The following is a 16963-nucleotide window of genomic DNA, read 5'->3' on the forward strand; positions in this document are numbered from 1 at the left end:
CTAATAAAGGGGAAAGTGACCTAGTGTGAACACAGACTAATCGTGACCATGAGAATTGGAATATTTGAACAATCTTGGTAGAATTACTCAAGAACTGATTTTTTTAAAACTGATCAAGCAGTGGAGATGTTGTCTGAATATATTTCTATGTTTAGCCCTGGCGGCTCCTATAGGCAGCAAAGCAGAACTGTATCAACTGTAGAACAGGACCATACAAGAAACATCTGCCCCATGTTTCATCATGTTCTACCAAACAATTTCAGAGAAGAAGTTGTTTGAAGAAAAGTGTGGATGGAAGAACAAAGGACAGTCAATGGTATATAGTGTTCAGGCGTTCTTAAAGGTTCATAAATCAATTGATGACCAATGTAAATCTGCACTACAGCCATATTATGACAGTCGCACCCTTGTCACAGTAGCATCAACCTTATATTGTATTTTCAGAAAATATACCTGTAAGCTAAGTAACCTTGCATGTCTTATCTATTCAATAAGTAAATATCTCCAGGATTAAAAACATACTCAAGTCCTTGAACAAAAATAGTGCCTCTTCAAAACTGATATACAGTAGTGCAGATTTAACATACCTCTTACAAAATACCATGATAAAGTAACACTTCAGACAACTTAAACATGAACCACTTTTAAAAAGCCGTGTTACATTTTAAAACATCAAGTTTTTCATTAGTCAACAATGATTCTACCTATCTGAATTGGTAAAAAAAACCCCTATTATTAAGTGATATTAATTAAGTGATATTATATTTGATGTGTCATTTCATTCGGTAATAACTGTTTTATTTATAAAAGTTTAGAAGTAAATCAGAACAGAGATGTAAAATTACAAATATATTTGTGTTTCTGGTGATTTAAAGCAACTCAGCTTTGAAATTCAATGTTGATATCAAATATCCAGTTTGTTAAAACAAGAGGTCCATATCATACTGTTAAATCATTAATATTCGTGGGGGACTAATTTTCATGGATTTCATGGTTGAGTCAATCCTCGAAATTTAATCCCAACGAACAAGTAAAATTCCCATTCACTTTATGTTCAAAAGTTGTAATCCACGAATTCATATCCCCACGAAATTGCCGTTTTGACCAAAACCACGAAATTTCATGCCCATGAAATTAAATGATTTCACAGTATCAGAAAATGATTTCTGAACTTGCTTCTGATTAAGTTTCGTTAACATGTATGAAGCAGTTCATGAGAAACAGGGTTCTTAAATTTTTTTTTTTTCTGTTCTTAACTATGCTACTCCTAAATGCATTCAAAAGTAATCATTTGAACAAGCTTGAGATGTTCATGTTATGATACAGACAAATGGTGCAATCAAGAGCGGTAGCAGAGAAGTAAATTTAAGCAAAGAAGTATAAAATACACAGAATGGCAACTGGCTGTAATCTTGCGTGATCTCATGAATCGGCGTTATCTTAGTAAAAACAAACATCGGCGAGCATGGAGTTACAATTTGTACTTTTAAAACTACATTTAAAATACATGTTAGCTTCTAAAACAACATTAGTTTAATGTAAAATAGTCTTAAGACACAAAGTACACGTTTCTTACCATCAAAAGTAGCGCGGTTGTACGGTGATAATTAATGTACCGATGAATAATTGCTTTCGCATACAAAATGGCGCATGGAGAGCGTCACTTCCTGTAAACGAGATCTCATTCAGTTGTCACGTTTTTTTGGCAAGATTTGCTCTATATGCCTTTCAAGTTGCCGATCTATTTATTTTTATAGCTCTTTGATTTAAGTTACAAAGCAACAGATCACCCTGAATCTGTGATTCAGATGAACTGAAAATGTGAACACAACAATGGTTGCTTGAACATCCACCTATACCATTGGTGAACTAAAATATGATATCCCCTGTTAATACTGCATTTTTTCTTTTGTATTTAAACACTATGGTGGATTTATATTTATTTATAACACAAGAACAGCCTACCTAATGATACCTTCTAGATTAAAGAGGGTCGAGTACTAATGAAAATGGTGTGTAAGAGTAAAACATAAACCTTGATATACAAATAATAACAAATTAGTTTTTGAAATTTTATTGTAAAACTACAATTTTGCAGTAGTAAAATATAATTCAAGATCATTCTTAGAAACTAAAATGAAAAACACATTTATGTATGGTATAAATCAACAATCAGACATACAAAATGTATGAGTTTTAAGTAACTTTCATACATTTTGTTAGATCTCTGTATATATGAGACAGTAAAAATGACTAAATTAAAATAAACTGTAACAAAAAAGAAACAGTTCCTGTTTCAGTAACTGAAAAACGTTGTGATCCCATTTCATGGCAACACTAAGAAGGGAAGTAATTCTGTAGTGACTAAACTTAAATTAAAACTAATCACACAAGAGTTATCACAAATAACATGTAGAAAGCACAAGATCATCTAAGAAGCACATATTTAAGCATACCTGCTATATATAACAGCAAGCTCACAATTATACAATTTTTATGCAGTCTTTATATCAAATCTATACATTTTGCTACACTTTAGAAAGAAAAAATATTGCATTTTTTTTCTTAACCTACATTTGGATAAAAATATACATTCTTTAAACACAATGTAAAATTTGATTCACAGGGTAAACTATAAAGGTTTCAATCACAGAAGTTAAGCGGCAAAAATAAACTTTGAGTATCACCCTGTAAAGAGAATAAGATTCTTTTTTCTTAAGCTAGAATTATACTGCCCCGGATGGGCTTGCGGATGAGTTCCAGATACCATCCGTAGAATTCCTCACTCGTTCATAAGTCATTCGCTGTTCAGAAATTGGCAGCATCCGGGGGCAAGGGTTGAAAGTTTTGAACATGCTCAAAATTTTGCAACTGATAATACATCCGTAAGAAATCCGTAACAGTTCTAAAAAGAATCTAACAGATCTTAAAAGATTGTAACAGTCCGGAAGACAATCACTATGGTAAAAAAAATACAAGCTATCACAGTTTTATTCCGGTTCTAATAAGGTTAATTAAGGTTCTGTTACAATTGCATTAGAGATTAATAACGTAACAAATTCGCAAAACCCTTTTTTTTCTTCTTACACATCCGGAGCAATCCGGGGATGGGAATCTGGAACTCATCTGCAAGTCCATCCAGGGCAGTGTGATTTTAGCTTTATAGATTTAAAATAAGTTTGTTTACTGGTTAGCAAATTAAGGTTTCAGTAGTTCTGCATGTTTGGATAGAAATTTTTGCTACAATGAGGAATTTGATTAAACTCTGATTTTTCAAAACTTTAGAATATACCTAGAAAATTCAGCAAATAGAAAAGATAGGGTTGTGTACTTGATTTTTTGCTAGACTGATTTGAAAAATTTAGTTAGTTGCCTTTAACCAAGAGGGACAGAATTTAAATTCAACCACTATTTATCCAACTTGGTTATTTCAGAAGGTTTGACGACTGTAAAGCATTTTGTGAACTTCAATCCAATATGTATTACTGTTACTGAGATGCAACTTGATAGTTCATAACTGCATACAAAACTTTAAACAGGCTGTGACAATCACTGAAGTGCATAATTATGCAAGTAGAACAACACTCACTAATAAATTCTTCAAATTGTACAGCTAAAATGAAAAAGAATCACAAAAGAAAACTTAAGAACTCTGCTAAAAACACTATAGCAACATATAAATGAAAGGACAACTTCAAGAAAGACTATCATGATTTTGATCTTTTGGTCCATATTACCCCTGAGCTAGTTCATTTAATTTTGATCTGAATAAATCTGATGAAAATGTACAACCTTATCATTATCGGTTATGTTACTGAGCTGAATGAAATGTAATTTTACTTATTCCAATTAATAGCTGGTATATTAATATACACTTAGTAAAAATTGGCAATGGCGAGCCTGAAGTGGTTATTAGCACAAGTAAATCTATATTTGCCGGAGTGCCTGTGATAGTATCAACGTAAAGCACGTCACTGTAAGTTAATGACTTATTATAAACTAAACACAATAACAAGCCATAAACTGAATCTTAATCATTTAGTTATATGAAATATCAACATGACACATCAAAAATGATGTAATCCAGTCACCGGTTATTGTGCTTGCTTTGGTTTATTGACCTCGGTTACAGGGTACTGTTGCAAATTTTTCACTAGTCATAGTAAGATTTATAATAATATGCATTATTCCAGTAATTTCCTGTATGAATAGTAACTGAAGTACATAGTAAAATTCAAGATTTTCAATCTGTTAACCAGTATGGTGAAATATACATTGTAAGCAGTCATATAGAAGCTGACAAAAAATGCCAAGTACCAAATTCTTTTCAGTAGAAATTTTTTGAACAGGAATAGATGAAGATTTTGGCAAATCTTATAAATTATATAAATTATTATATTTATTATATCATCAAACTTTTAAATCATAATTATACCAAGAAATATTTGGAAATCTGGAAATATTGTTTTGCAGATAAAGTCTGACGACAGATTTAAAATTTAGCTGTTTTTTTGTTGTTTCTATGGTATATTAAGTCATAATTTGAAAGTAAAGATTCTGAAAATATGAAACCTTAATTTTTTTTCAAACAAGAGCTGTCCGTAAGACAGCCAATGCTCGACTATTTGAATTGTTGTCCCAGAAGCAAAGAGTATTACCGTAAATGATAAAATATGTATAGAGTTTCAATCCAGTATCAGCATTAGTCTTAAATGAAAAACTTTAACCCGACGTTTTTAAGTTCAAAAGTGGACATAATTCTGCAAAATACATGTCAGAGTTATGGGACTTGATGCTATGACCTAGTTTTATAAACCTGAAAAAACGTGCGAAGCTTCAGTTCATTGTTTGCATTAGTTCTGGAGATAGTAGCTTGCACAGAAACTTTAACCAGGATATTTTAAGTCCAAAAGGGGGCATAATTTGGCCAAAATACATGTCAGAGTAATGGGACTGGACGCTATCGCCTATATTTATAACCCCGAAGACACAAGTCGTGTGAAGTTTCAAATAAATATCTGCATCAGTTTTGGAGATAATTTGGCTAAAATACATGTCAGAGCTATTGGACTTGACCCACTGAGGTTGGTAACTGACCTAGAAAAAAGGAAAAATAAGTTTCAAAGATATATTCTTTTAAATGATAGCTATACAATCTAACATGCAAAACTTTAACCAAGGTGTGATGCTGACGCTGATGCCAGGGTGAGTAGAACAGCTCAGACTATTCGTTGAATAGTCGCGCTAAAAATCACAGAACATGTTGTGCAGACTGACTTGATTGTTCCAGTGTTTGAGATCTGTGCTTTATCAAAACTGCTTTGTGTGAGACATTTTTCAAGGAAAACACGCATTAAGTCCAACATGATAGGTCATTCTGCAAACTCTACATTCAAAATTTACTGTGAAATCATTAACATTCAAAGGGGACTACTTTTCGAGGATTTCTGGTTTATGTCAATCCGCACAAAAGAAATACAATGTACTTAAATGTATATTGTTTTCTTTGTTTTGATATACATGAAATTTTGTTCCTATGAAATAGCAGTTTTGGTCAAAAACATAAAATTTGACAGCAATGAAATTTAAAGATTTCACAGTATATAGCAACATGTTTGTCAATTATAGTAAGTGTATTGCAATTTGCTGTTACAGAAACACTTATCACTATCCATAATTAATACAAATATTATAATGAGAACAAGAGCACCGCCTTGCGGGTGCTGACGCTCATCTGATTTTTTTTGTGTAATAGAAATATTGTCCTACCCATGATTTTCTAAGTCTAAAAAGGGCCATCATTCTTGCAAAAAGCAGGTTAGAGTTATGTTTCTTGATGTTCAGTGTCCACTTATGATGGTGAAAAACTGTTGCAAGTTTTAAAGCAATAGCTTTGATAGTTTATGAGAAAAGTTGACTTAAACATAATACTCAACCAAGAAAATTATTTTCTAAGTCCAAAAAGGGCAATAATTATTGCAAAAAGCAGGATGTAGTTATGTTGCTTGCTGTACAGGGTCAACTTATGATGGTCAACAAGTGTTGCAAGTTTCAAAGCAATAGCTTTTATAGTTTAAGAGAAAAAGTTGACCTAAACATAAAACTTAACCAAGAAATCTGATATTTTCTAAGTCCAAAAGGGGCCATAAATCTTGCAAAAAGCAGGATGGAGTTATGTTTCTTGCTGTACAGGGTCAACTTATGATGGTGAACAAGTGTTGCAAGTTTTAAAGCAATAGCTTTGATAGTTTAGGATAAAAGCTGACCTAAACATAAAACTTAACCAAGAATACTGATTTTCTAAGTCCAAAAGGGGCAATAAATCTTGCAAAAAGCAAGATGGAGTTATGTTTCTTGATGTACAGGGTCTGCTTATGATGGTGAACAAGTATTCCAAGTTTCAAAGCAATAGCTTTGATAGTTTAGGAGAAAAGTTGACCTAAACATAAAACTTAACCAAGAAATCTGATATTTTCTAAGTACAAAAGGGGCCATAAATCTTGCAAAAAGCAAGATGGAGTTATGTTTCTTGCTATACAGGGTCAGCTTATGATGGTGAACAAGTATTCCAAGTTTCAAAGCAATAGCTTTGATAGTTTAGGAGAAAAGGTGACCTAAACATACAACTTAACCAGGCAACGCCGACGCAGACGCCGACGCCGACACCGACGCCGACGCCGACAACCGCTCAAGTGATGACAATAACTCATCATTTTTTTTCAAAAAATCAGATGAGCTAAAAATGGGCTGTTCTTATTATATCTAGCTACAGAATTAAAATACTAGATCACTTTATTGGGAAATGTTCAAAAACAACAACGAAAATTGTAAAATAATTAAATTTTCCTCATGCACTTGTGTATTATGTGTTCGTATGTCTGATATCAGTATAAAGAAAACTAAATTTTGATATATAGCAATAAAAACATCATCAATAAATTAAACAGCCCATTTTTTAGCTTTTATTTCCTACAATACCATCAAGGTGTAACTTTGTACCAGTAACAATTCTGCTACAGCACTAAGCCTAAGGCAATAAAATGTACGATTATTATTAAATCTTTATTTGTACTCATTTCAATTCAATTTAGTCCAAATGCAGACACAAGATTAGCAATCAAACAATGTCCTGACCCGTAGGCAGAGCCGAAAACATGAATGACTGCAAAAATTCTAACGCAAATCTGCTAGGGTATAACTCAGCAGAGATGGCAATAACTACTGTGGAAAATACTGGATTTGAAAATGATTTGCAAATATCCTTTGAGTAGTAAGATTTAATAATAAAACATTTTATGTCTCTTAGGTTGTCTTTATGGGGATCTGTAGACCTGGGAAAAGTGGTATCAACACTTGGCTGCGTCCCTTCCCTCAGGTTGACAAATCCTCATATCAGCCTCACTATAAGGCAATAACTGTATACTGTTTTATAATGTATGGGTATTTGAAGCTTTTTGACACCATTTTTTTAAAAGTAAAAACTGTTTAATTTTTGCAAAACTGATGTACATCAAAATCAGATAACTGATTCAATTCTAAACTTCAAACACCCAATGTCTATACTGCATAAAGATTTTGGCAACTTAAATGTTAGTGACATTTGCAGAGTACACAGCATAGCTATAATATGCATATTTAATTTAAGAATGGTGTTATGGAGAGTAAGAAACAAGGCCTCCTCCATTTCATAAGTGAGTGGTTTATGTGTATGCTCTGTTTATTATATATTAAGTGTGATTATGTCCTTCTGCCATAGCATAATACTGTGTGAGAGCTGTACTGGTTTACATATTTTGCATTATTTCACCTGTTTTCGGGAGTCTTGTTTCAGACGTTCTAAACCAACTAAATGTTCTTTCCTCAGTTCCTTCTCTCTTCTGTTATATTTCACACGTAGCTGGTCCCGTAACACATTTACCGCAACTGAATGTTGTTTTTCCACCTCCTCTAACATAACTTCAAGACGTCCTATATTTCTATCTGAGAATGCTGCACTTTCTGAACAAACAGATGACACTTCATCATCACTCTCTGAAAATCTTGACCTAATCGATTTAGTTCTTTTCTCTCTCAATTCATTAAGAAGTTTATTCTTCTCAAAATCTAAATTTTCTTCCTTGTCTCTGAATCTGGACTCGATTTCTCTTAAATCTTCCTCAAGAATCCTCTTCTGTTTCATTAGTTCTATTTCATTTAAATCTTTTTGGTAAACAACATCCTCCAATTCTTTTTGTTTTGCTGTTTGTTTCTCTAGTAACATTTTCTTTTCACACAACTCTTCCTCAATTTTTTCTTTTTCTTTAAGCTTTGCTACAAGAACATCTTTCTCTTTCCTCAGAGTCTCTTCCAGTATACCTTTTTCACCTAAAGTTTCAGAAAGTGAAATATTCTCTTTTTCCCTGTCCTTTAATTTGTCAATTAGTTCTTCTCTTTGTTTTTGTAACAAAGCCAACTGCCTACCAAATACTTCTTCAATTTCACCATAACCACTGGTGTTCTGATTAATCCTTTCTTTCAAGTCTGCAACAATTTGCTCCTGTTCTTTCAACCTTTCTATCCACCTATCACAGTCCAAATGTAACAGTTTATTTTGTTCCCTTAATCTTGCTACTTCTTTCCTCAATTTTAAAACATCATGTGACAAATTTGATCCAACACTGTGTTCTAAAGTTAATTCTGACATGCCCCTGAGCTCATTTGCCAGTTTTTCCTTTTCTAAGGCTTCAGTCAGTAATGCTGTTTCTTTAGAATACAATGATTTCGTTTCTCGAAAGTCCCTCCTCAGTTTAGTTATTTCAGCCACGAGTTCAAACTGCTTCAGTTCTAAAGCTAAATGCCCATCTTCTTCAGCTTTCAATCCAGATCTGATTCTTTCTGACCCACCAACACTTCCTAAGTACGATGACCTGTCTAGTGAATCTGTAAGCGTAGAGCTTGTTAATTTCTCCTTAGTTCTAAGTCCCTCATTAAAATTCCTTTCTGAATTTTTACTTCTATCAAGATCACCAACATGTAAGGATGTGTCTAAAGTTTGAGATCTTTCGAGATCAGGTTTGATACTGTTTTCATTAAATTCCTTTTCAACATTAACAGTAGGAATATCATGACTGTAAGCTCGTCTACTTGAGCCAGATGACCAATAATGTCCCCTTTTCATGAAAGACTTTGAAATTAAAGGCATTCCTCTACTCGATGATGGCTTTGGGGTTGAAGTTAAATCTGGCATATTACCATCCAAATTCAGGAAATGTTCCTCCAATTTCTTCACATATATGTCCTTTTCTTTCAAATCAGACTTCAACTTTTCTATACTAGTTTTAAGTTCTTCCATTTCTTCCAGATCTTCAAGAGTGAGCTCCCTACTAGTATCATGTTCTGTTTTTTCACGAGTTGAATAAGAATCATGCTCTAGTAAATCTTTAAGTGCATGCAATTCTATTTCTAAATCATGCTTTGATATAACCAAAATTTCCACTTCATTCCTCAAATCACTGTACATTTTCAAAATCTCTCCATTCTCTTTTCTTGCAGACTCTTCCTGACTTTTTAGTTTTTTCTTCAACTCATCATTTTCTACATACAATTCCTCAACTTCATCTCTTAATCTTTTATTTTCTTGTTCCATGTTATCTGACATCTCTTTTTCATGTTGCTCAACTGAAGACTTTTCAGCCTGCATTGTTTTTATAGCATCCTTCATATCCTCAAATATTTGTAAGTCAGTATCACTATCATCTTTGACCATAGCAAATTCAAGACTACGCTTTAGTGTTTCATTTTCTAACTTCAAAGACTCTAATTCCTCTTTAAAGTTATCACTAATGGACATTTCTTTCATTTTTTGTTTTAATGTACTGTTTTCACTTGTAAGAGCTCCTACTTCTTCTTTCAATGCAGTTACTTCTTCTATTTCATTACCTGAACATGAATCTGTGTTTGTAAAACTTTCAACAAGACAAATATTGCTACCATTCTGTTGTGAAAATGAGAAGGCACCTTTCTCTGTTGACAATGTTTTGCTTTTGTTTTCGGCAATTTCTTCCATATTATCCACTTCTGTTGACCTTTCAGTCATTTCAGGCTTCTTCTGATTCTCAACCTGTTCAGTCAATTCACGAATAGCCCATTCATTTTCTTCACTTCTTTCAGTTATTTTAATCAATTCATTTCTCAAATCTTCATTTATTTTCTTCAGAGCACTTGACTCCACCTCGCAACTATGCAGAACATCATTTTCTTTTTCTAGCTCAATTACTTTTTCTGTCATTTCATTACAATTTGCCTGTAAAGCCTCTGTATTTACTTTTAACTTCTCAACTTGTTCAATGAGACTTTGTTTTGACTGATTTAATTCTGCAATAATTATGTCTTTATCTTGTAGTAGCATTTCCTTTTCGTTTTCCTTAATCTTTATGTTTTGAATGGTATTGTTCAATTCCTCTTTCTCCTCCTTCAAAACATTAATATTTGCAGAAGCTTCATCTGCAGTTACTTTCAGCTTTTCATTTTCAGAGATCAAACCTGTATACTTAATATCTAACTCATGTTTTAAAGCAAACAATTCTGAATTCAATTCCTCTTCTTTTACTTTTATCTCCATTTTCATAGATATTTCTTTTTCAAGTTCTTTCTTTAAGCTCATGTTTTCATTTACTTCTATTTCCATCTTTTCTTTAAGTGTTTCATTTTCTTTTATTACTGTCTCAAGATGTTCCTTCAACTTCTTATTATCTATGTCCATCACCTTCACACTCTTCTCCAATCTATCATTCATGTCAGATTGAGCTATCAAGGTCTTTTCAAGTTCATCTTTTTCCACTTGAAACACGGTAGTTTTCTTTTTCAGTTCTGCATCCAAATATTCTTTTTCATTCTGTAGCTGAGTAACATTCATCTTTAGCTCTTCATGTTTTTGAAGTAATTTCGAATTATTTTCATTCATGAATTTCAGAGAATCATTTTCATTTACAAGTTTTGATTTTTCTTCTTCTAAAAGTAACATGTCTGTTTCAAGTGTTTTTACTGAGCTATCAAGCATCCGAAAGTCTGATATAAGTTTGTCATTATGGGATGAAACTTCAAAATATTTCTGTTCAGATTCATTCTTCATCTTCTCCATTTGAATGTACTGTGTTTTCAAAATCATTTTTTCACTTCTTTCTTCTCCTAATTCATTTTTCAGTGTCTCCAGTTCCTGACTATCATTAGAGTTTTGCTTTAAATCCAACTCGAGGCATGTTACTAGTTCTCTGCATTTATCCAATTCAACAGATAAATCCTTATTAGCCTGTTCTAAATTTTTGAACTGTTCTGCATCAAGTTTTTGACTTTCAAATTCTCTACCAGCCTGTAACATATCTGAAACTTGTTGCCTATTTATCTCTTCTAATTCTGATATTTGTTCTACCAAAACCTCAACATCTTTTTTGTTACCCAACTCTTTCACCTTTATGGCATCTTTTAGCTGACTGTTCTCCTTTGTTAATGATATCAACTCTAGCTTCATATTGCTTAATTCTGCCTTTAAACTTTGCATATCTGTTTCCACACTGCTTGAAGATTCACTAAATTCATCTACAGTATTTTCTTGTTCTCTCTTCACGGGATGAAATGTATCTTCAGTAACAGCACTAGTACCAGGCCTTCTTCCAGGATCTGTACCGGGACAAATTGAATTCAATATGTCAAACACAGTATTTTCATAACTCTGCTGGCCATGTCTGTACTCTTGTTTTACAGAAGATAAGTCATTTTCAAGGTTTTGTTCAATATTTTTCAAATCTTGTCTAGAAGTTTCAGATTTTGCTGTTGCGTCTTTATTTCTCACTGCACTCTGACTTAGCACCACTGACTTCACTATTTTTTCCTCAAAAAAGTCACCAGTTTCTTCTCCTGTTCGTGGTTCACTTCTTGCACTTATTACAACTTCCTGTGAACCTGGTGGCTTGTCATCATTATTTTCATTTATGAATTGATCAACTTTCATTTTAAGTTCCTTAGCAGACTGAATTCCTGTACTTACAACAGGAGCTGATATCAGTTTAGTAATATTATTTTCTTCTAGTTCTTTGAATACTCCATCATCATCAACATCATCATCATCATCATCATCAACTGATTCAGCAGCATATACATCATCCTTTCCTGTTTTATGCTTTTCTACCTGGGAGTCAAGTCTTTCAAAAACAAAATGTCCTTCATTATTTTCACTCTGAGATGTTTGAATTTTACTATTATTTTCATCCCCTTTGATATCAGAATCTGAAAAGTGTCTCTTTTTTCTCATTAACTGAAAAGAGTCTTCTTGATAGAAGTGCCCATCATCTTCAACAAAAGAAACACTACTTCTACCCTGGTTAACCTTGTGCAATATTTCTGTATTATCCAACATGTCACCTTCATTCTCATCATCAGATTCTTCATTTTCTGAAAAACGCCCTTCGATATTAAATTGTTCCATTTTAGAATCATTGGAGTCTTTAACTAGTCTGTCTATTATATCTCTATTCAATTCTACTGTACTACTTGGGTCATCAGCTTCATATACAAACTGGTCAACAGACTTTTTCTCAGCAGTTTTTGGAATCCTTACAAAAGTTTCAAGATCTATTGAAGTAATTCTATGAAGCATTTGACTTTCAGGTTCATCATTTTCTTCAAATCTATCACCACCTTCAGCTTGAGTATCACTGTCTTCAACATCTCCATCATCAACAGCTCTTGTTTTTACTGGTTCTGTTCCATCTATTTGCACGTGTGATGACCTTACTTTCAAGAACTGTTGAATTTTATCAATTAAATGTTCATACTTCATTCTCACATTTAAGCAGTCTGAGTTTGAGCAAAAGGAAGAGGTATCTAAACTGCCACTCAAACTTTTGGTATCTAGACTGGACCTCATGCTGCCAAAAGAAAAATCAGGATGTAGATCCCAGTCTAACCAAGATGGAGTCTGTTGGTATTTTTGTTGCTTGTCATTACCCATAGTGCTATGCTCTCCCATAATGCCTACCAGTTGCTGACAGAGTATCTCCTGTTCAGATTGAGTTACTTTTATCTTCTCCAGCAAAGCATCCCTCTCTAAAGCAAGTTCCTGAAATAGAAAACACATTCTGTTCTTGACTTTTGAGTGCTATATGTAAAATGAAAACATCTCATTTCTAATGTATTTTTGAAAGTTGCACTAATGCAGAAGTAAAAGAAGACATCTGCTGTTCTTTACATTACTGGATAATCTATTGCAAGCATTTTGCTATGACTGATAGAGATTTCATACTTTAACTGACACTGGTGTGCAAAGGATTTCATTAACTTAAAGATCTTCAATTAAAGAGTAAATCCTCAATCTGAAGCATTGTTTATTCAAGAAAACTGAAAAATGGCGGAACGCAACAACTCCCTTCGCATTTGTCTGAAAAAAGGAGCTTTTTCAAAAACACGGGAATGCTCTCTTGACCTCGTGGTGTGTCACCTACACAAGCATAACAAGCAATTATTTATTCTAAGATGTTTTACTACAGGTTACATTTTTACCAATACATGTATGTTATTTTAGAGAAAAATTCTTCTTTGCTAATTGAAGATTCTGACAGCTTTGACTGGGAAGCTTGGAAAAATCAGAGATTCTCTTTCTTTCCAACGTTCTGATTAATTGCGTAAGAGTTTTGTTTATTTAGCTGCCGGCAGTGTAGGTGAAAACTGTCAATACGCAACATGTCTGGTAACAAGAGTGCCAGAATGTCACAATATACGCCTGTCACAGAAAATTTCTTTACACTAGCACCTGTATTTGCAAATGGATTTTTAATTTTGTGGTAGCAGTTATTGTAATTCTTTTGTTTTACTAAATCCACATAAAAACTCCTTACCAGGTAGAGATACCTTAAAATACACCTAAAATTTGAAAGTAACATGTATGTTGTACCACAGAAAAGTAGTCTTGGTTTTTCCCTACGGTCAATTTTAAAAAAAAGTTACAATATAAGTTATTTATAGTAACAACTAAGGGAAGTTAATCTTTAAAAAAAAATCAAATAAAATATAAAAAAATCCCCCCCCCCAAAAAAAATTGTAAGTCCACACAAAAATCCTTACCAGGTAGAGATAGGTCAAAATACACCTCAGAATTGGATGTAACATGCATGTTGTACTACAGAAAAGTGGTCTCGATTTTTCGCTATGACTAGTAATGAAAAAGTTATAATACAAGCTATTTATAGTAACAACAAAGGGAAGTAATTCAAAAGAAGGGACCTGCGCATGACACTTCGTCTCATAATGGTGTATAATTGTGCCAAGTTACATCAAAATCCCTCCATGCATGAAGAAGAAATGCTTCGGACAAAGCCATTCATGTATCTGACCTTTGGCCTCTAAGTGTGACCTTGACCTTAGACCTAGTTCTTGCGCAAGACACTCCATCTCGTGGTGGTGAACATTTGTGCCAAGTTATATCAAAATCCCTCCATGCATGAAGAAGAAATGCTCCTGACAAAGTTTTCATTCTTGTATCCTTTGACCTCTAAGTGTGACCTTGACCTTAGACCTAGGGACCTGGTTCTTGCGCATGACACTCCGTCTCATGATGGTGAACAATTGTGCCAAGTTAAATCAAAATCCCTCCATGCATGAAGAAGATATGCTCCGGACAAAGTCATTCTTGAATTTGACCTTTGATCTCAAAGTGTGACCTTGACCTTAGACCTAAGGACCTGGTTCTTGCGCAAGACACTCCGTCTCATGATGATGAACAATTGTGCCAAGTTTCATCAAAATCCCTCTATGCGTGAAGAAGAAATGCTCCGGACAATCATTCCTGAATTTGACCTTTGATCTCTAAGTGTGACCTTGACCTTAGACCTAGGTTCTTGCGCATGACACTCCGTCTCATGATGATGAACAATTGTGCTAAGTTTCATCAAAATCCCTCCATACATGAAGAAGATATGCTCTGGACAAAGTCATTCTTGAATTTGACCTTTGACCTCATAGTGTGACCTTGACCTTAGACCTAAGGACCCGGTTCTTGCGCAGGACACTCCGTCTCATGATGGTGAACAACTGTGCCAAGTTTCATCAAAATCCCTCCATGCATGAAGAAGATATGCTCCGGACAAAGTCTGTGGACGCCGCCCGCAGGCCCGCCCGACCATCCACCCAACCGCCAGGGGCGTTCCCATAATACGTCCCGTTTTCCAAACGGGCGTATAAAAAGGTGCTAAAAAATTGTTATACCTTCCCCAGTAATAAAAAGTAATTATCTTTGATTATGCAATATTTTTTTAATGAAAAGATCACTAATCACTGAAGTTAATTGATGATTTTTTAGGATTGAAACTCTCCTGCTACTTCAAATGTAAACTGGATAACATGGATTCATCAAGTAGAACAGTTAACACATTATGTTATCATGTGACCAAAGGGAGGCATTTTCGTTAACAAACAAAGAATTTGCTGTTTCGGCTGTGTAAGTTTAAGTATATGAATGGGTGACCTAACGTGAATATGTCACAGAAAGATGCAGAATCTAAAAAAAAGTAGCATCTTTCCTTGAATAAAAACTGTCAAGTTTAAAATCAGCAGATTTACCTACAGTGAACAACTAAAATGAAGTGAAATATTTAGCGGATAACAATATTTTTTGCATATACACTTATAGCTGTCCTTGATTCAGACTTAAACTTCAATTCTACATTATGCTCTTTAGCCCACCCACTTAGCTCAATAGGGAGAGCGCAGATCTATGGATCGCGGGGTCGTGTCTTTGAGCCCTTGGCGAGGCTATGGTCTCCGTGACTATTTGATAAAAGACATTGTTTCTGAATCTCATTCTCTGATCCATGTAGATAAGTTGGCAGTTACTTGCAGAGAACAGGTTTGTACTGGTACAGAATCCAGGAACACTGGTTAGGTTAACTGCCCGCCTTTACATAACTAAAATACTGTCGTAAAATGGCGTTAAACCCAAAACAACAACAAATTATGCAATTAAACAATGTTATCTCTGCGGAAATTTATGTAAAAGGTGTTTATAAAAATCTATCAACAACAAACCTTTGATTCCAAATTTCATTATCCAATTGTATCCCAAATCATAAAATTAAAATATAAACTACCCTTAATGCAGTATCAACCAAGTCATAGTATGGTGTTCACATGGTGATATTAAATAATGTCTTGCAAAGTACATGATTCTTTTCATATGCATTATTAGAGCTGGTACACAACCACAAGAAAAAGGTTAATCTTGTTAATTAATATGTCTACAGAAATTGTTTCATGAATAATTAATAGACTTGTTCCAGAGATGGTAACTAAGAATGAACACAACTAACAGTTAAACTATGCACATAAAGCTTCCAGTAGGAAAGTTACATTTGTATTACCGCTAGTTTCTTTGTTAACATAACCACTTTTTCTGAACAATATATTCTACATAATTATGACAAGTTTTGTAACTTCCCCCTTCTGGACAATATAAGAGGTATCAGTTTTACAGACATTTTATGAGAAAATCCATTCTTTTGATATTAATTTCACAAAATACACAAGGCACACAAGATATATAACATCATCCAAATTATGAATACTAATTACTACTACAAAAACTTAACCAAATTGGGATGCCGACGCCGACACGGACGTGGACGCACGGTTGAGTCTAATAGCTCTACTATTCTTTCTAAAATCAAAATCAGACATGACAGTCGTGAAAAGAAACAGACCATGTTAACCTTTAACCTCTACGTGTAACCTTGACCTTAAGAGCTAGGGGTCTGTATCATCTCATCTCATTATGGGAAACATTTATGCAAAGTAATTCAAAAACCCTTGATGAATGGCAGAGTTATGAACCAGACACAAAACAGACCCTGTTAACCTTTGACTTGTAAGTGTGCCCTTGGAGCTAGGGGTCTGGGTCTTGCATTTGACTTGTCGTCTCATTATGAGGAACATTTATGCC

General features: G+C 33.9%; 1 protein-coding gene across 17 annotated transcripts in view; it reads right to left on the bottom strand.

The window, feature by feature from the left end:
- The window catches only part of LOC123531196 (uncharacterized), a 212904-nt gene that overhangs the window by 154334 nt on the left and 41607 nt on the right, over window positions 1-16963 (bottom strand). For all 17 annotated transcript variants that reach the window (XM_053518559.1, XM_053518550.1, XM_053518556.1 and 14 more), the window contains one exon: window positions 7808-13093. In XM_053518559.1, the coding sequence (XP_053374534.1) occupies window positions 7808-13093 (5286 nt within the window). The remainder of the gene's footprint in view (window positions 1-7807; window positions 13094-16963) is intronic.

The sequence above is a fragment of the Mercenaria mercenaria genome, chromosome 11 (assembly GCF_021730395.1).
Source record: "Mercenaria mercenaria strain notata chromosome 11, MADL_Memer_1, whole genome shotgun sequence".
NCBI classification, from domain to species: domain Eukaryota; kingdom Metazoa; phylum Mollusca; class Bivalvia; order Venerida; family Veneridae; genus Mercenaria; species Mercenaria mercenaria.